Genomic DNA, 24,057 nt, shown 5'->3' on the forward strand with positions numbered 1-24,057 from the left:
TGACGCCATGGCACTCACTCTAGCCAGGGCAACAAAAGTGAGACTCTGTCTCAAAAAAAAAAAAAAATTGACATTGAAAATTAATTAATTTTAATTAAACATTCCTTTTTTACATCAAGCTTCCAGGATATGTCAATATCAAAGATCATGACCTGCACCCTAGAAAGTATATTTATTGAAAATATCATTTAAAAAAATTTCCTCTAATCTTGTGCAGAGAATCCAGTCACGTATTGTTGACCAGTCCCTGTGCTGCTAAACTGAAGATCAATGTCTCTTATAATAATTCACACTTCTAAACTGCCTATAAATTCAGCATTCCCATAACTCCCTTCTCAACTCCACTAATGTGATATAACTACTCATGGAACTCAGCAAAACACTTTAATTACACTTTCCAGTTTATTAGAATTGGTACACGCAGGAATGGCCAAATGAAAGAGATGTGTAGTGCAAGACAAAGTGGTGGGGCAAGATGGCACTAGAAACTAATGCTGGTAAATAGCTGTGATTAAAGAAATCTCCCATCCTTTTTGTTCATTAAGAGCAGCTCACTGCAAAGAAACACCCTCTTTATAAATTAGATAATGCTCCCTATTTTACCTACCACAAAGCCAGACACAGACCCAAAAAATTCCCATTTTTGCTTCACAAACAATTAGAGGAACAATTCTGTATTCACTAGTGTAAACAGAATACTTGCTAACCATATGTGAGTTAAGTTACTCTCCTTTTGCCAGGCCCCTGAACTGTCATCCTCCTTCAGCCTTAACCAGTAGATAACCCCACTCTCTGCCCCTCCTAAGAATAGTCTGACTTCAGGGTAAATCATTCTCTGATCTACCATCTAATTGTGTCACCTGACATCCTGACATCTCCCTACAATGCTTTTTCTAATCTTTTTTACTCCTTTCTATAAAAAGAAGCCCCTTTCTGCCTAAACTTTGAGATGCTTGCAGATCTTATATTTGGTGCTTTCCCACAGTTGCAATACTCCTTCACAATAAAGACACTTCTCACCAAATCTGAAATGGTTGTATTTGCTAATGTCAAAAACAGCCCCAGGCCGGGCGTGGTGGCTCACGCCTGTAATCCTAGCACTTTGGGAGGCTGAGGCGGGCGGATTGCTCAAGGTCAGGAGTTCGAGACCCCATCTCTACCAAAAATAGAAATAAATTAATTGACCAGCTAAAAATATATATACAAAAAATTAGCCGGGCATGGTGGAGCGTGCCTGTAGTCCCAGCTACTCAGGAGGCTGAGGCAGTAGGATCGCTGAGCCCCGGTGATTGAGGTTGCTGTGAGCCAGGCTGACACCACGGCACTCACTCTAGCCTGGGCAACAAAGTGAGACTCTGTCTCAAAAAAAAAGAAAAAAAAAAAAAAAAAACAGCCCCAGGACAATAACAGATGCACTCCCAGAAGGGGCATTACAGTTTTCCATCCCTAAACCAACCAAATCTTCCAGTGGGTCCTGGTTCCCAGCTTTCCAGGGATCTGTAGCTTCTCTCAGTATAAAGGGCTCCTTCTGTGGCCGGTATGAGTAGGCTAGAACACCTGAGAGTGAGGCCCCTTAGGAAAAACTCACTGGGCCTTCAATGACCTCCATTTACAGGCTCAAGATTGGGGTAAGCTTGGAGGCTCTGGTTCCATGCCTCTGCTTCTCATTTAGGCTTATTCATTTCATTGTAAATAAAAAAATACCCAGTGTTTGAAGAATCTAGCAAAATTACTTAAAGTCAATGCTTAGGTGTTGTGGCAATCTGTACAGCTAGCGAGCCGTTATAGTTCTTGTTACAGCTCTTATTCATTTGACCAGGGAAAGAACCAAGAGGCACACAGAAGAGTTGGAGAACAGCCTTTATTTTTCTACAGCAGGCTCAGCACACCTAGTGTTACAGCTCTCTTCGTGTCTTCCAATCTTCTGAGCCTTCAGCCCCTTTTGCTCCTGCTTTTATACCCTTGGTAGGGCTCAAAAAGCATCCAATCAACTACAAGCTTTAACATGCAATCAACAACAAGCTTTAGCATCCAATCAACAACAAGCTTTAGCATCCAATCAACAACAAGCTTTAACATCAAATTAACAACAGTGGGATTCAAAAATTACCCAATCAGGATCATGCAAGCAGTGTGGCCTTGAAACAGGCAGCAGCCTGTGGGCCTGGGGTCATTCCAGCATGGCCTCAGCAGCCGTGCCCTCCAATGGCCACATGCAGCACTGGTCCTCAGAGTTCCGTAGCTACAGGGAGGCAGCAAGAGGCCACATCCCGGCACCCAACATTTTCTGCATCATAGGTTTATACAAGGGAGTACAGTTCTGAAGGGAAAATACTCAAACCACAATATTTTTCCTCTGCTCTCACACCGCAACAATCAACACAGAAGATTTATGAGAACAAATGTGCACAACTTTCTCCCTAATAACAAACAAGCAATCAATTTTGTTGCTAAATGTCCTCAAATACAGCTCAATCTGATACTATTTGACTGAAGATAGTGTCAAATCACACAGGTTTAGGATTCAACCCCCAAAACTATCCCCCCTTTCAGACACCACTTGCATGTCCAGGACTCCAAATCTTCTGATAGATCAGCCTCAAGTAGGAGTTCCATGACCACCTCTGTATATTTGATTCATTTCCCAGACCACCTCACAAACCTCAGGAAAATACTTATCATATTCACTGGTTTATCATAAGGGATATCTTGAAAGATATAAACAAAAAGCCACATGAGGAGATACATAGGGCAAGGTATGGGGAAGAAGGGGTGCACAGATTAAAGCCCTTGACAGATTCCCCACTTCCAGGGACCACCACCTGTTCAGCTATCTAGAAGTTCTCCAAACCCTGTCCTTTGGGGTTTTTATAGAAGCTTCATTTATAAGCATAATTAGTTTATCTGTATAAGTCATTTACAATCCACTTAACCTTCAGCCCCTCCCTGCTCCCCAAAGCTTGGGAGTGGGACTGAAAATTTCATCCCTCCAAACAAATGGCTGGTTTCCCTGGCAACCAGCCTCCCACCCAGGGGTTTCAGTGAGTTTTGCAAAAACTGCCTCATTAACATAAGCTCAGATGTGTTTGATAGGCTAATTGTAAAGAAAGAAAAGATTTTCTTTCACCTTTGCCATACAGGAACTACTTCAGGAACCAAGAAAGAAAGGCCAAATATGTTTTTTAAATATATTCTTATTGCTATAGTCATTTAGCAAATAACAAAGCCTACAGGAGCTGAGAGCTAGGAATCATAGATAAAAAAACCAAAATAATAGGCCGGGCATGGTGGCTCATGCCTGTAATCCTAGCAATTTGGGAGGCCAAGGCGGGCGGATTGCTCAAGGTCAGGAGTTCAAAACCAGCCTGAGCAAGAGCAAGACCCCGTCTCTACCAAAAATAGAAAGAAATTAATTGGCCAACTAATATATATATATATATTATATATAAAAAATTAGCCGGGCATGGTGGTGCATGCCTGTAGTCCCAGCTACTCGGGAGGCTGAGGCAGTAGGATCGCTGAGCCCCGGAGATTGAGGTTGCTGTGAGCCAGGCTGACGCCATGGCACTCACTCTAGCCTGGGCAACAAAGCGAGACTCTGTCTCAAAAAAAAAAAAAAAAACCCAAAATACATCATAATATCACAGAAATTATAAGGCACTTAAATTTCATACTTCTACAGGAAAACCAAAAGTATTTATCTCTGTGAGATATAAGTAGGTCATTTAACTATTATTTTCATGATAACAAATCATTTAGTAAACAATGCCATGTGAACTATTCTCAGAGTTGCAAAATCCCATCTCAAAGGCTTTATTGGTAAACTCCAACATCCAGATAACAGGACACAAAACAGTGAACGGCTCTTACAAATCCTCCACCCCCCAAAAAGAAATAGGAGAAGAAATAGGTGTTTTGATGAATCTTTGTCGTTCATTAATTTTTTTCCCACACTTCCTTGTAGAAATGTATTCATTTCTCTGCAACCAAAATGAAACAAAGATTTGTTTCTATTTCAATTCCTGGGTATACTTGCCAAAGCAAAGCCCTGAAATTCTATTGAAAATCACCTGCAAATAAGCAACAGACCTGAGAGACCTACTACACTTACTCTGGGGAAGAAAATAGGTACATAATAAGTTTTTTAAATGCAATATATAAATAGACTTTTCCTGAAATCTACCTTTTTATGACGACATAACCACTACACAACTGTAACCACTCAATTCTTAAATTCGGTTTGCTGTCTCCTGAACTTTATGAAAGTCTTTGCTTCAAACCCCCCTGGTGGACCCCCAAAACAAAACATGGATGACTGCCGTCTGATCCATAAATCGCTGTTTGTTCTAATAAACTCTCTCTCTCTTTTTTTTTTTTTTGAGACAGAGTCTGGCTTAGTTGGCCAGGCTAGAGTGAGTGCCATGGCATCAGCCTAGCTCACAGCAACCTCAACCTCCTGGGCTCAAGCAATCCTGCTGCCTCAGCCTCCCAAGTAGCTGGGACTACAGGCATGCGCCACCATGCTCGGCTAATTTTTTCTATATATATTAGTTGGCCAATTAATTTCTTTCTATTTATAATAGAGACGGGGTCTCACTCTTGGTCAGGCTGGTTTAGAACTCCTGACCTCGAGCAATCCACCCCCCTCGGCCTCCCAGAGTGCTAGGATTACAGGTGTGAGCCACCGTGCCCAGCCTTCTATCATGTTTTTAAGCGGTGCCTTAGTTTAATTTTTAACACCAGAGCGGAGTGGTGGGACCGCAGTGGCTACAGGCCCTCCCACGCATGAACCCCGCACCCCAGCCCAAATTCCTCCCTGATGACCCTGCGTTGTCACTGCACAATGCGGGGGAGACGCAGGGCTGCATCACACAACTACCCAGACAACTCCCACTGGGCCACAGATGCCTGGGAGGATGAGACAGGAGGCTCCCGGGTCAAGCTGCGGCCCAAGCCCGCTCTCAGCCCCAGGGACTGAAGGCCGAGCTGGGCTAAAGGGTCCCCAGGTCTGCAGACTCCGGGTCCTGCCACAGCCAGTTCCGCGGGGTTTCAAACGCCCTAGGACAGCTGGCCGCACACTCACCATTTTGCGAATTCTGTGGTGCCCAGGGATTTTTCTTGCAGACGTTTCAGAACCCGCAGGTCAGAGGTTGACAAAGGATGAGGGTTACCTGAGTTTCCCAAAGCAAAGAAGGAGCACTGAACACAAGGGTAAGCATGGAGGACCAGCAGGTGACAAAAACCCAGCAGGCACCAGAAGTCCTGCCCTCCCGCTGCGTGCCTGATTAGACAGTTCCAACCAACGAATTTGTGATTGGGTAGGGCTCTAGGCCACACCCCTCAGAGCCCTGACTGACACATAATGGGATCCCACCTACTAATGGCGGCAACCAGGGCTTTCTCTCTGCACTGGGACCTGGCACCACCTGGAGGGTATTTGCATTTAACCTTGTATATAGGTTATATCCAAGCCTGGCATGGTGGTTCATACCTGTAATCGTAGCACTCTGGGAGGCCAGGCGGGAGGATTGCTTCATCTCAGCAGTCTGATACCACCCTGAGCAAGAATGAGGCCCCGTGTTTACTAAAAAATTAGAAAGAGGCCGGGCGTGGTGGCTCACGCCTGTAATCCTAGCACTCTGGGAGGCCAAGGCGGGCGGATTGCTTGAGTTCAAGAGTTCGAAACCAGCCTGAGCAAGAGCGAGACCATCTCTACTATAAATAGAAAGAAATTAATTGACTAACTAAAAATATATATACAAAAAATTAGCCAGGCATGGTGGCACATGCCTGTAGTGCCAGCTACTTGGGAGGCTGAGGCAGGAGGATCGCTTGAGCCCAGGAGTTTGAGGTTGCTGTGAGCTAGGCTGACACCACGCAACTCACTATAGCCTGGGCAACAGAGTGAGAGTCTCTCTCAAAAAAAAAAAAATTAGAAAGAAATTAGCCAAATAACTAAAAATAATAATAAGAAGAATTAGCCAGGCGTGGGGGCGCATGCCAGTAGTCCCAGCTACTCAAGAGGCTGAGGCAGGAGGATCGTTTGAGTCCAGGAGTTTGAGGTTGCTGTGAGCGAGGCTGACGCCACGGGACTCTAGCCCTGGGTGACAGAGTGAGACTTTGTCTAAAAAAAACTGTTATATCCATTTATAAATAATTTATGTCGTATTCAGAATTGGAAACTGTATGATGACAAACATTTTAAAATTTCAGATTTAGTGAAGGTTGTATTTTTTATTTTTAACTTTTCTTACACCCTCTGGTAGGTTTGGAAATTTTCTGCTATCCTGATCCGTTTGTCTGCTTTCATCAACCCCACACTGCTTTAACTATAGAACATTTTAATGTGTTTTAATATCTTATTCGAGCAGAACACCTCATTGTGTGTTTTCCTCAGGAATTTGGCTATCCTTATACGTTTGTTCTTCCATGTGCAATTTACAAAATCATTGTTAGCTTTAAAAAAGCTAAAAAAATCTATTATGAAATACAACGCAATGTTGAAGTTAGCTTAAGGATAAAGGACCTTTTTATATTGTTGATTTTGTTTCTATCTAAGAACATGATATGACTCTCCATTTCTTTAAGTCTTTGTTCATATATTCCAGGAATGCTTTATTATTTTGTTTATATAGTCTGCACGTTGCCCATTAAATTTGTTACAGAGTAATTGTATTTTGATTTTTAAAATTTACTTTATATTATACTCTTCCATTGCTTCCTCACACTGTACTGTTGAGTAATTGCGAATTAGACACAGGCTATTTATTGTCTGGCTTCCTGCTGGCGGCCTCATCCCCTGCAGGGCAGGGCAGGGAGGGCACTAGTTAAGTAGGTAACAAAGTATGCATCCGGGTGTTAATACAACCAGCACTAGAAGCCTGTGGGAGGCAGGGTTGCAAGAGCAGGAATCATAGCAGCAGTGGGTTACCTATGCCCCACATCCTCCAGGAAGCCATTGTGCCAGCTCCAAGCTGGCACTGCAGGGCAGGACCCATGGCACCTACAGCGACCTCAGGTGTCACTGGTGACCACCCACAGGCGCTGCACTACTGAGAGGACTCTGTTGTGGGCTGGAGTGCCCTTTGCTGAGAGTCAGAGAAAGGAAATAAAAGAGAACAAGAAAGAATGTAGCTTGGAGTAGGGGTCCTGAATGGCCAGGCCTGCAGTGGGGGGCACCCATGCTCGAGGCAAAGAGCTATGATGTGCCCTGGGCCGGAGGAGCAGAGGGCACCTGTGGGACTGTCCTCTGTGGAGCAGCCTTGCCGGGTCAGAAGGGTTTGTACAACCGTGTGGAGCACTGAGCGCTGGTCACAGGGGACCTGCCAAACTCCTTCTCGGTGTGTATTTCCCTCACCCCCAGTCATCCCTGGCTCCCCACCTGGAGTCTCCATGGTGGCCTCAACCTTGCTCATAACCACTTCCAGGGAGTCCACCCATACTTGGTGGAAGGTGAAGCCACGATCTGTGGGAGTCCCCAAAAGTGCCCCGTTTGTGTATCTCATTAGGCTGGGCTGCCACAGTGAAAACAGAGAGGAAGCAGACAGGGACAAGAGGAAAGGAGAGTAACCCGCCTGGACTTGATGGCCCAGGACATGAGCCCAGGGGGCATGGGGAGTGTGAACTAAAATAAGATCTTAAGGCTGTCCCCCACTGGCTAACTGAATGTACCCCCTCTTGGCCAAGGGGATAACCTAAACCTTAGTTACTAGCCATGAGAAGGGTGGTCACAGGTGCCTTATTATGGCCCCCTCCCTTCTTGAAGTTATCCTTTGCAACTCATTTTCAGGCCTAAGGCTATGTAAGACAAACCTGTAGGTCCTCAAATTATACAAGAAATAGGTAGCCTGTCTCTGATTAGCAGACTTCCTTAACTTAAAACATTCCAAGCATTGAGATAAAGCTTCATTTCTTTAACCAATTACAAGTCAAAGAGTCTTTAAACAAACCTATAACCTATAAACACCCCCCTTTTGAGATGTCCCACCTTTTCATGCCAAACCAATGTATGCCTTCTATACATATTGATTTATGATTTACCTGTAATCCCTGTATCTCCCTGAAATGTATAAAATTAAACTGTAGCCCAACCATGGCAAGTACACTTGCTGGAGGCTTATTGGGCATTGCTTGGGCCATAGTCCTCAAATTTGGCTCAGAATAAACCTCTTTAAATTATTTGACAGAATTTTGCTTATTTTCCATTGACACCAGGCACCAAGCTTCAGGCCAACCCTTCAAGTTCACTATCCTGGAATACCTTGACCAGATAAAGGAGACATTCCGGTTCCTGTAGGTGCAGTATCACCACGTGCAAATTGTATGTGAGAAAATGGGAAGTGAAACACAGAAATGCAGAGGCACTATGTGATATATTATGAAATGTCATATGGATTAGACACTGAAATGCACCAACAGGCTGAAATCACCAAGAAATTGAATGTGACATGCACAAGTCATCCCATTTCTGTCCCAGGAACATCAACAACAGGTGACCCAGGCCTTCAAGCCTGCCAAACTACTTACCATGGCAGAGTTGAATGTCATCCTTGTGCTACAGCAGTTGCAAGATCCGTGTCTGTCACAGTGCCACAGACCACCAGTACCCCTAATGTCTCAGGCTTGGGGACCTCTTCCTTTAGAAATCCTGCCCATCTGGGGCAGTCCCCACCTTCTGGCACTGTGTAGTGCTCTGAGTGGGCGGTCTCACTTAGCATTAAAGGATTACAAGAAGCACCACTATGCAGAGCACTACAAAGATAGAGTGTCAAGCACAAATAATGCCCTCTTTGGCCCAGTCTAAAAGGCACAGATAAATGCATAAATGTACCAGAGTTTTCTGACTAATTCAAGAAAATGAAGGTTAATGATAAAGACTCCAGCTTTCACCAGTGATGGTGACAAATAATGTGACACCTTACGTGTGGATGTGTCTTTTGAGGACCCACATCAAAAAACAATCACTGTCTATTCACATTTGGAAAACCAAACTAACAAAAATTGTAAGCCAGGCCGGGCACGGTGGCTCACGCCTGTAATCCTAGCTCTCTCGGAGGCCGAGGCGGGCGGATTGCTCAAGGTCAGGAGTTCAAAACCAGCCTGAGCAAGAGCGAGACACTGTCTCTACTATAAATAGAAAGAAATTAATTGGCCAACTGATATATATAAAAAAAATTAGCTGGGCATGGTGGCGCATGCCTGTAGTCCCAGCTACTCGGGAGGCTGAGGCAGAAGGATGGCTCGAGCCCAGGAGTTTGAGGTTGCTGTGAGCTAGGCTGACGCCATGGCACTCACTCTAACCTGGACAACAAAGCGAGACTCTGTCTCAAAAAAAAAAAAAATTGTAAGCCAAAAAAGATACTTGTAGCAGCCCAGCCTCCATGGCCCCCTTGGGAAGTTCCAATTCTTTGAAATCCAAAGAAAGGGCTTGTGTGAAAAAACCAGCACACCTGTTCTTGAATACAGCACACCAATACCTCAAAGTGATGTGCCAATGCTGGGCATCAATGCCTATCCGGGAGTTGGTCCAGGCCTCAACATGCCTCCAGTTAGGGACCACCTCATTAACTAAATGGCAGCTTGTTTGAGAACACGCCTGGAAATGACCAACTCTGAACACTGCTACATTTGGGATGGTCCCAAAAACTAGTAAGAACAGCAAGCTGACCAGAACAAGTGCCACTTACAAAAGGCTGCACATCATGTTTCCCCAGATAAGTGTGGTGGCTGCAGGAATGGCCTAAGTATGCTTCCCAATGAGTGGGGTTTGATCCTCTACCTCACATGAGAGTACCTATCCTGCCTCCAAACTTAGTAAGAATCCCTAGGTGGAAACCTACATATTCCTTCTACATTACTGCAATGTTTCTGATGCAACCTGTTCCCTTTAATTCATCATAATTAATTACCCTTTAATTCTCTTTAATGCCCTCATTGGACCTTGAATCCCTCAGAATGCTCACCAGATCAACATCCTCAACCATGATGAACATTCACAACCCCACGAGACATGTGTACATGAGTAGGAAGGGTTGCATCAAGATCTGGGACATCAATCCCCTGGCAATAAGAGTTCTGTTTCTCAGCTTTACTGTCTAAATAAAGATATTTATATCCATTTCTATAATTGCTACCTGATTGTGGCACTCTGGTAGTGAGGGAGAGGCCAGTACTTTGCCCATTTGGGACCTGGCAGGTCAGACCTCATGCATCAAAGCAGAACTGACATCCTCAGCTGCTACCTCCTATATCCTGGCCATCAGCCTGAATTCCAAGGTCTGCTTCTCATGCTGTAATGTCACACATCTGCACAACCAGACACTAATGAGACAGTTCCAGGGCCACATAGATACAGCCAGGTGTATTGACATTTGTAATTATGGCACCAAGCTCTGGGGAACAGTTTGGACAGCACTGTCAGATCCTGGGAATTGTGTGAGGATGACAGCTGCAGCAGAATGACTACACCTCCCAGATCTTCTCCCTGGGATACTGCCCCATTAGAGAGTGGCTGGCTGTGGGCACGGAGAACAGCAATATGGAGATGTTGCTAGTATAATATGGAGATGGTCCTCTCATTTTCAGCGACATGGGACACCACCCACAGCAACCCTAGACTGTTTTCCCCCGTAAGGGAAACCCTAGACCTAAGGCCCCTCATGAGAATTATAAGATGTGTGAGACCCAGGGATCTGTCAGTCATCTCTAGCTACAGTCCTCAGAATCTCCCATACTTTGGGTGGGGCAGGAGTTTCTTTTTTCAGATCCCAAATTCATTATTTTTTTAGTTGTTCCTGGTGTTTGTCATCCTGATAAGAATCAGAGAGATGCCTCCTTACACAGAGGAGGCCATGAACTTCATCTGATGTCTACTGTGTCTGCTTTCTGAATAGAACTGAGACTCAGGGACTGTCATCTGTTTTGTTCATTAAATTATGCCAAGTATCTATAAAAGTGCCTGTACAAAACACCTGGCTAATGAATGAACCCAAACCAGAACCTTCCCAAATATCTATCTAAGCCTGGAGACACTCTTGTGGTACCCTGGGACCACTGTTCTGTCTGTCAAGAGTAAAGACTAGCTAAAAGGACACCCAAATATTCTTTAACAATGGGAAACCATGTTTGTTTTCTATGTTCTTTTCTATTATCTAGAGAAATATGGGCCATTGAAGCATGAGGCAGAAAGCTTCTTCAGTGAAGGAGGAGAGGAAAAATAATAAATATGAACAACTACAACACACCCCACAGCTTTTCCACAGAGTCAGATGCTAGGGGCCTGCTTGCCATGCTGTAGGCTATTCAGTCCCTACAGGAACCCTATGAGGTTCATCTTCTGACCACACTACCTGTCAGAGGAACAGCAGTGATATCCTAAGGACACAGCAGGTAGACAACTGAGTCACCATTGTGCCTTAGAGTGAGTGGACATTCACCTGCTGAACAGGTGCTATGAGAACTTTTTTCTGAAGATAGAATTCTAGGTTGATAAATTCCACCAATACTCATTACTTGCATATGTAATCCTGCTGTCAGCTGACTTGATGAGAAATCAGCTTTTAACTTAGCGAGTATGCTTTGCAAATGAAAAGTCAAGTCTCTCTTACTGCCTTCAACGTTTCTTTTGTCTTTGGCCTTTGAAAGCTGAATTATAAAAGGTGAATCTTTCTTAGATTATGCTACTTGGAGGTCATAAGGATTCTTGGAGTTGTGCAATTTATACCTTTCCATAATGATTTAAGTGATTATTCTTTAAAAATAATCTTGCCCCTTTTTCTCTCTTCTTTCCATCTTTGAATTCCATAATGCCTGTGTAGGTACATTTGAGATTCAACTGCCTGTCTCTTAGGATAGGTTCATTTTTCTTCATTTTTTCCCTCTTTGTTAGTCAGACTGAATAATTAAAATTAAACTATATTCAAATGTGCTGATTCTTTTCTCTGTATGCTCAAATCTGCTATTTAATGACTCTCTTAAGTCATTTTTATTTTACTAATTGTACTTTTAAGATTTATAATTAATTTTGGCTCATTTTTAAAAATTTCCACCTTATGAAAATTCTCTATTTGTTCCCAAGATCAATGGCTCTGTTCTTGTGCCAGTGCCAGGCTGATTTAGTTATTATTGCTTTATAGTACAGCTTGAAGTCTGTAAGACTGACACCTCCCAGTTTGTTCTTTTTTCTTAAGATTGCTTTGGCTATACGAGGTCTTTTCTGGTTCCATATCAAGTGAGTAATTATTTTTTTCTAGATCTGTAAAGAATGATGATGGGACTTTGATGCGGATTGCATTTATTCTGTAGATCACTTTAGGTACTATTGACATTTTAATGATATTGATTCCCCCCATACATGAACAAAATAGGTTTTTCCATCTGTTTCCATCTTCTACAATTTCTTTTTTTAGCATTTTGCAATTCTCCTTGTATTAAATCTTTCATATTTTTCATGAAATATATTCCTAGATGTTTAATTTTCTTTGGGGCTATAGTAAAAGGTATTGTATTTTTATTTGAATTTTGGCTTGACTGTTATAAGCATATATGAATGCCTCTGATTTGTGTATATTGATTTTGTAACCTGAGACTTACTGTATTCATTTATCAAATCTAGGAGTCTCTTTGACGAATCCATGGGATTTTCTAGATATAATATGATATCACCAGTGAAGAATGAGAGTTTGATATCTTCTGTCCTCACTTGGATGCCCTTAAAACCCCTCTCTTGCCTGATTGTTATAGCTAGGACTTTGAACACTATACTGAATAGAAGAGGAGATAGTAGGCATCCTTGTCTAGTTCCAGTTGGAAGTGGGAATGGTTTCAATTTTTCCACATTCAGTATGGGTTTGTCATAAACGGACTTGATAATTTTAAGATATGAGCCCCCTATGCCTATTTTGTTAAGAGTTTTTATCATAAAGGTGTGTTGGACTTTGCCAAATGCTTTCTCTGCATCTATTGAGATAATCATATAGTCTTTGTTCTTGTTTTTATTTATGAAGCAAATAGCATTTATAGATTTGCATATGTTGAACCAGCCTTGCATCCCTGGAATAAGGCCAACCTGGTCATTCTCTTTTGAATAAATGATGCTGAGAAAACTGGATATCTACATGCAGAAAAAAGAATCTGGATCATTACCTCTTCCCCCTCACAAAAATCTGCTCAAGATGGATAACAGACTTAAACCTAAGGCATGAAACCTTTAGAATCCTGGACAAAGATGCTGGGAAGACCCTTTCAGACATTGGCCTAGGGAAAGAATTCTTGAAGAAGACCCCCAAAGAAATCTCCACAGCAACAAACATAAACAAATGGGGTCTGATCAAATGAAAAAGCTTCTGCACAGCCAAGGAAACTATCATTAGACAACCTACAGAATAGGAGAAATTATTTTACCTCTACACTTCTGATAAAGGTCTAATAACAAGAATCTATGTAGAACTCAAAAAAATTAACAAGAAAAAATCAAACAACCCCATCAAGAAATGGGCAATGGAAATGAACAAACATTTTTCCAAAGAAGACAGAATAATGGCCACCAAACATATAAAAAAATGCTGAACATCTCTAATCATTAGAGAAATGCAAATCAAAACCACAATATCACTTAAACCCAGTGAGATTGGCCTCTATCAAAAAAATCGAGGCCGGTGCGGTGGCTCACACCTGTAATCCTAGCATTCTGGGAGGTTGAGGCAGGCAGATCGCTCAAGGTCAGGAGTATGAAACCAGCTTGAGCAAGAGTGAGACCTCATCTCTACTATAAACAAAAAGAAATTAATTGGCCAACTAATATATATAGGAAAAAAATTAGCAAGTCATGGTGGTGCATACCTGTAGTCCCAGCTACTTGTGAGGCTGAGACAGAGGATTGCTTAAGCCCAGGAATCTGAGGTTGCTGTGAGCTAGGTTGATGCCATGGCACTCACTGTAGCCTGGGCAAAAAGCGAGACTCTGTCTCAAAAAAAAAAAAAAAAAAAACCAGCTTTGTTCTTATTTGCCTTTTTTGTGTTGTTATTGAAAAATGTATTAAATTTAAATTTGTAATAGGCTCAACAATAAAACATATACTCATATTTTTATATAATTTCTTAGATGAGTTAAGATAGGAAATGAAAAGAAATGGGCTTTTATACTATATTTTATAATGACATAATTACTTTTGCCTATTGCTCTTTCTTATTTTATGTGAATTCAAATAAGTATCTATGATAAATTGCTTTCAGCCTATAAAAACTTCACTTTAATATTGTCTGCAAGGTGGGTCTGCTAGCACTAAATTTTCTGGTTTTGCTTGCCCAAAATATGTTTATTTTGCCTTTATTATTGATAGATAGCTTCCCTTGATATAAGACTCTTGGTCAACAGTTTTTTCTTTCCTTTTTCTTTTTTTTTTTCTTTTATTTTTGAGTCAAGATCTTACTCTGTTGCCCAGGCTAGAGAGCTCTGGTGTCAGCCTAGCTCACAGTGACCTCAGACCACTGGACTCAAGCAATCCTCCTGCCTCAGGCTCTTGAGTAGCTGGGACTACAGGCATTCATCACCTTGCCCAGCTAATTTTCTCTATATACTTTTAGTTGTCCAGCTAAATTTTTTTTGTATTTTTAATACAGAAAGGATCTCACTCTTGCTGGTCTCAAACTCCTGACCTCCAGTGATCCTCCTTCCTTGCCCTCCCAGAGTGCTAGGATTACAGGTGTGAGCCATTCTTCCAGACCAACAGTTTTTATATGTGGGGAGTTGACAAAAGAGTTTAAAGTGGAGTTGAAATCTTACAAGACAGCAAACAAATCAAGACCTAAGAAAGCCAACTGCATTGAAAAATGAAGTCATATTGATGATAACAGATGATATAATGGACTGGGTTGGAGATGGCAGAAAGAATTAAACTTTTTGTACAATACAAGTCTGTGAAGCTAGTGGTTCTGACTGAGACCAGATGGAAAACTTATTTTTTAGACGATCATAGGTGTCATGTGACAGCACATCATGTTGAGCACCAGCAGTCTGAGCTCTACCCTGTGATAATGTCCATAGGTTGATAGCAAAAACATTCATAAGTTTAAAATTAGATAATGTTTGATTAAGTGAATCATGAATCATAATTATGATTAAGTTGAAGTTAGGTTTAACGATAACAGAAGTGTTTCCTATATGACCATCACAAAAGAAAAAATAGTGATTGCTAAATTGTGGGTGCTCTACTGCTGAGTGTTTGCAATAAAACATTCCTATGAGTAGAAGCACCAGGTAAGAGTGGGGGTTGAAGTTGTGGAACACATCATCAGAATAGATTAATACCTCACATATAAATAGAGTGTCTTAAAGGGTACAGTTCACAACTCAAAACTCATGGTACTTGGAATTGAGGTATTCATCTGTTCTTAATAAGTGAACCTGGACAAGTTAGTGAAAAGGAAAAGTGAAAAACAGTCTACTTTTTTTTTTCATATCTGGTGCCCTGGTTCAGAGCTGTGTCCTCTGGGGAACAGAGCACTTTGCCTATGTAGAGCTAATAGAGGTGGTATTTTTCTGATTCCCACAAAGGTACTTTTGGTCTGGTTCTTATCCTGAAGACTAGAGACCAATGAGGAACATATATGAAAGACATGATGAAACGTTTGAACCAGCGGGGATGCACTGGGAAATCTGACAAGCTCTTCAACTCATTTTGAAGATTGTATTGTTGGGACATATCTGTTTTGTTGACAAGGACTGAGATCATACAATTCACTGGGCCTAAGTTATCTAGAAAATGAGCTCACATGGGGAAACGTTTGGAACCCTGCTGTTCCTATTTTGTTTTCTGGTAATTAGGTAAGTTCCGTTTTCCCTTTGGTGGCTCCCTTTGTAACATCCACAATGCTAGTCCTTGTCTCCCTTCTGTAGCTGCCTTAAAAAATTATTGGCCTGGGGAGAGATGAGCTGATGTCATGACTTCTTTTAAATCATATTTTGAGGACTTCAGCTCTCACACGTGGATGTACTTCAAGACACAGCTGGGTGAGCATCTATTTGTCAGCATTACTAACAGAGAGAGCTCAATATTCAGCTGGGTGGCTGGGTGTCGGAATTTTCTTAACAAATTGCTGAAAGAATTGTCTTCTCATAATCTCAGTATTATAGTTCAGTGAATAGTAACTAAATATACTAGATGTTTCCAAAATAAAAGATAACTTTTATACATTTTATGAGGCTATACATTTATAAATTCGAAAGGCTTTTGTAATTTTTTACTTGCTGTTAAAATTCAAATTTTGTAATTTGCATTTTAGTTGAGATTGTGTTTTACTTTTTTTTTAGTTTGACTTATGGCATGTACATTGGTAAAATTTTACATTGTATGAGAAAAGAAATCTGAACCATTTTGGGAGGATTTAGTCATTCTTCACTGTTCTTTTAAATTTTTTTAATTTAGAAAAACTATAGTGCATTTATACTGTTTACAATAATTTAAAATTAAGATGTCATAATATATGAAATAATTTTTTCAACATTTTATATTAATTAGCTTTTAGCAAATGATCATAAATATCATTTGGTTTTACTCTGTTATAATAACTGCTCATACAGGATTTATTCCTGGTTGTTATGAAATTAAAAATACCTACTTTTGCAATTTATCAAATGTATGTAGGGTTAATTACTACATGACAGATATGAGAGATTGTAATATTAAGCATGTTTACAAATACTTATATGAATTCAGTTTTATTATTTTATATTTTTTATTAAACTAAAACTTATAAAATGTTTTGTGTATTAATATAGGTAATTTTATAGTAATGAAAGAATAATACTTTGTACAATTTGAGAGAAAGAAAATTTCCTTACTTTAAAAAAATTGTAAATTTTCTAAATTTTCTATATTTCTATATTCTAGTCTCCTCTGAAAGTTTCAAATTTGGAATTTGCTTATTAAAACATATATTCACAAGTGTGACAAGTATATTTCAACTCATTCTTGAAATACACAAATTAATGACTGATTTCAGGAGGGATATTTCCATTCTACTCTCTGGTTTTTAAAATGGAAGGCAGAGAGAATGAGGTAAAGGTAATGAAACAGAAATAAAAAGTGGTAATAATAATGATTGCACATTTGTGACCAATGATGGCATCAAAGCCTCAAGAAAATTTAACAGTACAAAATACTTTTGTCTTTGAACATGAGACAAAGGAATGAAAGTATTTTTAAATGCTGTAAATGTCTTCATTTTATTCATTTAATAAGAATAATGTCAGGGAAAAATAACCTCAAGTATCTTAAATCAATGTACATGAAAAGAAAAGAATGCAATCTAGCAAATTTCAATTTCTAACTCAAGAATATTTCTCTAAATTTAGTGTTTGACACAGTTATTATGACTCTCATCATCTCTCTACTGTAAGGCACAGGGACATGATGGTACAAGGACGTTCAAGCCTTTAGAAAAAAAGAGTTTTACACTCACTGGCATCTTTTTGGGTGGGATAATCAGAAAGCAAACAAACAAAATAGAAACCCAAGAAACTTCCAACATGTTTAATGTTTTCCAAAATGGGCAGCACAGAATTTTTGATCAATTCCCCCCAGTGTTTCTCCGTCTCTGACTTCTGTGGTGACACTTCCCCTGCCTAATCTTTCCCACAGGACAGCTTATCAATATCCTTGTGAGCAAAAGTTGTGCTTCCGACTGTACGGTAAATTAAGTTCAGTTTCTAAAGAATTGTTAATTCATGCATTGCAATCATAAAATGATACGTAATGCTTATCATATTTATTCTTCTGGCGTGTGTATCTCATAAGATATTTTCATGGAATTAACCTTGGTGGGTATGTATTCTGATTTCTGAGTTTGCCTGCTATATTTCTTCTTTCTTTTTTGTTTTTTTGAGACAGAGTCTCACTTTGTTGTCCAGGCTAGAGTGAGTGCCGTGGCGTCAGCCTAGCTCACAGCAACCTCAGACTCCTTGGCTCAAGCAATCCTCCTGCCTCAGCCTCCCAAGTAGTTGGGACTACAGGCATATGCCACCATGCCCGGCTAATTTTTTTCTATATATATTAGCTGACCAAATAATTTCTTTCTATTTATAGTAGAGATGGGGTCTCACTCTTGTTCAGATGGTTTTGAACTCCTGACCTCAAGCAATCTGCCCGCCTCAGCCTCCCAGAGTGCTAGGATTACAGGCATGAGCCACCGCGCCCGGCCTGCCTGCTATATTTCTTATGATGCAACTTATTGTCACTCGTCAATTAAAACCCATGACTTGGAACTTAAAATCCTCATAATCACTTTTTCCTGTCCATGATCAATCATAGGTCTTATAAGACTGTTCAATCAATATGGGGAAATTTATAATAAAAATGGCACTTTTAATTAATATAGTAATAAAACATCTGATTTTTATTAAATATATTATATTTTTAATTTTAAATAGGCAGAGTACAAATATCACTTTTAAGTGCCATCATTCATAAATAAAATTCATAATGTTTATAAGTAAAATTTATGAATTTGTCATAAAACTAATAAAATAACACTACTATAAAAATTAAATATTGTGATAAAGATAAGAATTTAGATTTTCCCAAACTACTTTGTCTTTAAAATTTCTTATTCATTCTAGCTAAAATAGCTGTTGGTTTCTTATAAATTATTCCCTCTTTTGATTGTACATTTTATCTTTACTTCAAGTGTCTGATTCATACCCTGTATGATGAGTTTTTTTCTTGGTGTTAATGATGTTATTTTCCCCACCATTAGTCATAATTATTCATTCACTTTGGGACTTACAATATTGAGACTAGTCTAAGGTGAAATCAGTCAGTGAATGTAACCTGCATTATCTTTCTACAATGAGTGTTCAAGAGCTTCACTCTAAGCCCCAGCAGCCTCTGGTTGTCACTTCCCATAATGAGAACTAAGATGTGCGTTCCAATTTTTTTAATGTAACAGTTAGAACCTAATTCTTTGTTGCACTTTAACTCAAATATAAATAATGTCTGTAGATTTTTCTTCTATTTCACTACTCCCAATTTATCAACATATTATTACAAATCATATTGTTCTGCCATAATGGAGTTGTCATAATTATCAAATTAATATAAAGGACAAACAGTTTAAAATTTGTATTTTCAAGGTAACTATCTGTTTAATTCTGGCAGTTGAGATAAATTTCAAAAATATAAAACAGCATATTTATTATTAAAATTAATTATTTGTAGACCCTATTCCATGGGGACCATGATTCTTTTCTGTGCAGGCTCAGTGGCAATGTCCTCAAGAATCTCATGGAGAAATACACCATTTGATGATCCAGAAGATCAAGTCTTTTTCAATATGTAATTTTACATATACATTTTACATATACATTTACAAAGTGAAGGGCATGAATTAGAGGGGGTGAGCTGATTATCTGTTGATAGAGACTAAAACACTAAAATTATTATGTACACTATCTAATGAAATAATTTTCCATATATCTTTAGTCCATGCCCAAATATTCTTTTACTAGTACTGGAGTATATTAATATGTGGGGAACATTAAACCATTTATTTAACCTTATGGCAATAAGCCTCTTTGTTCTCAATGGATTGCAGAATGCAACAGTGCCAAGAATGCCACTACATATGGGTAGAAACTACTTGTTTTGTTCTTTCAGCTAAGATAAATATATTCCCTTACTAGATTAAGATTTTGGAGAAAGAGAAAGAACCATTTAGTCAACTATAAAATGTATCCTTTGTAAAAGTGTATATGTCAAATTGTTTTAGAGCAATTTTCTCCCTCACCCATTAATTCCTTTTTATTATCAAAGAATGTTGGTTGTGAACATTTCTACATTTTCTCACATATTCATATTTATATAACAGTAGAGTGATAAGTAACCTTGAATATATAGTTGACATACTTTTTTCTCAGAGTGTGTATTTTTTTTTTATTCTTCAATGCCATAATAATAAATTGTTCTAATCCCTGGATTAAATTTAATTGATAAAATAATGATGCCTGAGTCCAAGCTAAGTAATCTGACAAAATAAGTGCAAATTTATTCTGTGAAATTTTACAAGATGTTCTGGTTTTGGAAATATTCTAACAAAACTTTAGTGGAATTATCTTTACTATTGAAGACAGTATTTTACTAGACACTTCAGAGTATCCCTGGAGTAAGTGAAGTCTCAGGAAAGGAATAAACATGTGATCACATTGATGCAACCTCATTGTTGTATTAAATTGATTAAAAGTGTGCTTTTTCTCGTGATAACTGAGAAGTGGACATTAGTAGTCTTGTACTTAGATTTAAAAAGTATCATAAAGGATCTATGTCCCACTGAAGAATTTGTATTAAAAAAGAAAGAGGAATACAATTTAAAGATAAAAATATAAATGAGTAAAACAAAATAAATAAAGGATCTCTGAGGAAAATAAACTTGGAGAGAGCTTGGACAATTTTTAAATAAAACAGTTAGCAGGTTTTTGGTAAGCATGGTAATGGCCCCCACCCCAAAGATGTCTAGATTAATTTTCAGATAATTGGAATACATTACAAATTATGCAAAGGAAATATAAGATTTCTTATGTAGTCAAGAGGGTAATCTGTTGATTAAAGCATATAGACATTGTCATTAATTATTACAGTCGGTCCAGTAGAATCACCACGGTTCAAAACTGTGAAAGGGTGATGAAGAATAGAATGTCTTAAGGTGAAGGTTTGTGAGAATGAGTTAACTGAATTTTAAATTCTTTCTACATGCACAAAAACTTTCTTTCAATTCAACTACCCGAATATCACTGAGTAATTTTTTTTTTTTTTTTTGTGTAAGGACAAGTTTACATTGAGTAATTTCATATGTTCATTGCTATTCTGGGTGCTGAATGTAAAATGAGGAAATACAGAATAACAACAATATAATTTCTAAAAGGGAGACTCAGGCATATTAAGAGTTGAGAAAGTGTGCACTCTATACAGGCATTATTGCAGATATGTTAATTTTGACATCTATGTTATTTGATGTAGAAAATACTACGGAGACAGTACTATCCAGAATTTACATGAGATAGTTAGAATTCACCAAAAATCAGTGGGTCAAATTAAAATAATCATAATAGTGATCATTTCAAACACTGAAGAACAAACATTAATGATGTCAGATTTATTGTTTTTTTTCCTCCAGATATAAGAAATATGTTTCCTCTACACCATTAGGATGGACATACTTTCCACCCATTGTATTATTAAAAATGCGTTTTTTGTCCAAACTGCCATTGGATTTTCAGCCAATATCTTTTTTCTTTTCTTCCATATTTTCATATTCCTTCAGGATCACAGGCCTAAGCCTCATGACCTCATCAGCTGTCACTTGGCCTTCATTCATGTAGTGATGCTTCTCACCGTGGTATTTAATTCGTCTCAAGATACATTTGAATCACTGCCTTTTCTGAATGACTTCAAATGTAAAACTTTGTTCTTCATAAACAGAGTGTTGAGGGGCCTCTCTATCTGCACCACCTGCCACCTGAGTGTGTTTCAGGCCATCACCATCAGCCCCAGCACCTCCTGGCTGGCAAAGTTTAAACATAAATTCAGAAATAATATTATCGTTGTTTATTTATTTCTCTGGTCCGTCAATTTGTCTTTCAGTGGTAACATGATATTTTTCACTGTGGCTGCTTTCAATGTGACCCAGACCAATCTACTTAAGGCCAGTAAATACTGCTCAGTCTTTCCCATGACTGCTGTTATCAGAGGAGTATTTTTAGCCCTCACATTATCCAGAGATGTCTTTTTTGTAGGAATCATGCTCATCTCAAGTACATACATGGTGATCTTTTTGTCCAGGCATCAAAGGCAATCCCAGAACCTTCACGCCACCAGCCTCTCTCCAAGAGTTTCCCCAGAGAAAAGGGCCTCCCAGACCATCCTGCTGCTGGTGAGCTTCTTTGTAGTCACATACTTGGTGGACCTTATCATCTCAACCTCTTCGTACCATAGACGGATGTACAGCACTTTCATCCTGAGTGTCCATATTCTTGTCAGTCATACCCATGCCACTGTTGCTCCTTTGGTACAGATATGCTCTGATAAAAGAATAATGGATATTTTCCAAAATATGCAACCACAGTGCAACCAATTTTGAGCAAGTTAGTGAAGAAAAACATTTTCTGAAATATAGTTTTTTTCCCTATAGTTAAATTGTTCAAGCAGCCCAGATTTTTAAGATCTAATTTAAATAGAATGCATGGAATTACACTTTTTAAATCTTTAAATACTTTTGAAACTGATGCATCCAAGGACTATGTAATTTCTTTAGTTCAATGTCCAGCAGAGTTGATATTCTCATATTAAGTCTCTTACACATTCATTTTCATTTTATCTTCATACCAGGAAATGTTTCTCTCTTCTCAAGGTACAATATTAATAATCTCCTATTTATAATTGAGTCTCTCAATATTTTTACCTCTGAAAATATTTTAATTGGCTCTTATTTATTAAGATATTGTAGCCATATATCCAATTCTAGTATTTACACCATGCTTGCTCATTAGAACTTCCCTGACTGCAAAAATTTTATTAATTTGGATTTTACATATCTAGAACTCATTTAAAAGAATTTTAAATGCAATTCATATGTGGATAGATATTATTTTGGTTCCAATTAATATTTTCTTGACTTTATTTGTGTATGACTGACAAGTAAATATATATATTTTAAGATGCATAATGTGATGTTTTGATATATGTGTGCATTGTGAAATTATTACCACAATCAAGCTAAATAACACACCCATCACTTTCCATAATTACTATTCTTTTGTGGTAAGAACCTTTGAGGTCTACTTTGTTAACAAAGTTGAGTTATGTAATACATCATTATTAACCATAGTCTCCATAGTGGACATTAGGTTTCCAGTAGTTATTAACCTTATAATAACAGATTTGTACCATGTGACCAACATATCATTTCCCCCAAGCCCCAGCCCCTGGTCACCACCATTCTCCTCTGTATAAGTCCAACATTTTATAGATTCAACATATAATTGAAATCACACAGTGTTTGTGTACATTTGTCTGGATTATTTCTCTTAGCATAATGTCGTCCAGATTCATCTATGTTGTTGGAAATGGGAACATTCCCTCTTTTTGTGAGGCAGAATTGCATTCATATAACATGTATGATATATATCATATTATGTATTATAAATATACATATATAAATACATATACATATCACATTTTATTAATTGACTCATGTGTTGATGGACATTTAGATTGTTCTCCTTTCTTGTCTATTGTGAATAATGCTGCAATGAACTTGGGAGTGCAGACACCACTTCAAGATAGTGATTTTATTGGACATGTACCCAGATGTAAGATTGCTGAATCATGTGTTAGTTCTTTTTTGATTTTTTGATTATCCTTCAGTTTATTTTCCATAATGGCTTTATCAATTTACATTGCAGTGTATGAGGGTTTCCCTTTCTCTACATTCTTGCTAATTCTTGTTTTCTTTTGAAATTTTGATAAACTTTACCCTGACATGTGTGTGAGGCATGTGTGAGGTGATAACTCATTGTGGTTTCAATTTGCATTTCTATGGTAATTATGAATGGTTTCTCTGGAAAATATATCTGTCTACATCCTTTTCTCATTTTTTAAAAATCAGTTATTTAAAATTTAAGATAAATTTTTCTAGTTCTGTGAAAAATTACATAGGTATTTTTTTATAGTAATGGCATTGAATCAGTCGATTACTTTGGGCAGTATGGATATTTTAACAATATCGACTTTTCCAGTTCATGAGCATAGGATGCACTTCCATTTATTTGTGTCATGTACAGTTTTTCTCATCAGTGCTTTGTAGTTCACCTTGTAAAGATCCTTCACCTCCTTGGTTAAGTATATTTCAAGGTATTTTATTTTTTTGCAGCTATTGTCAATGGGAATGACTTCTTGATTTCATTCTTAACTTGGTTGCTGTAAATTTATAAAAATGCTACTGATGTGTGTACATTAATGTTGTAACCTGACTTTACTTTAGTTTGTGTGCTTCTAGGATTTTATCCATT

At 38.6% G+C, this 24,057-nt stretch overlaps 1 protein-coding gene and 1 pseudogene across 1 annotated transcript in view; one reads left to right on the forward strand and one right to left on the reverse strand.

Annotated features, from left to right (window-relative positions):
- Window positions 1–3,475, reverse strand: part of LOC142866391 (uncharacterized) — a 185,014-nt gene extending 181,539 nt beyond the window's left edge. Inside the window, 1 exon segment of the mRNA XM_075999761.1 lies at window positions 3,462–3,475. Coding sequence (XP_075855876.1) covers window positions 3,462–3,475 — 14 coding nt within the window.
- Window positions 3,476–8,406: 4,931 nt separating this feature from the next.
- LOC105885184 (transducin-like enhancer protein 1) lies at window positions 8,407–10,558 on the forward strand (annotated as a pseudogene).
- Window positions 10,559–24,057: the final 13,499 nt, after the last annotated feature.

Source organism: Microcebus murinus, unplaced genomic scaffold (genome assembly GCF_040939455.1).
Source record: "Microcebus murinus isolate Inina unplaced genomic scaffold, M.murinus_Inina_mat1.0 scaf004_hap2_Mmur4.0, whole genome shotgun sequence".
In the NCBI taxonomy this organism is placed as follows: Eukaryota; Metazoa; Chordata; class Mammalia; order Primates; family Cheirogaleidae; genus Microcebus; species Microcebus murinus.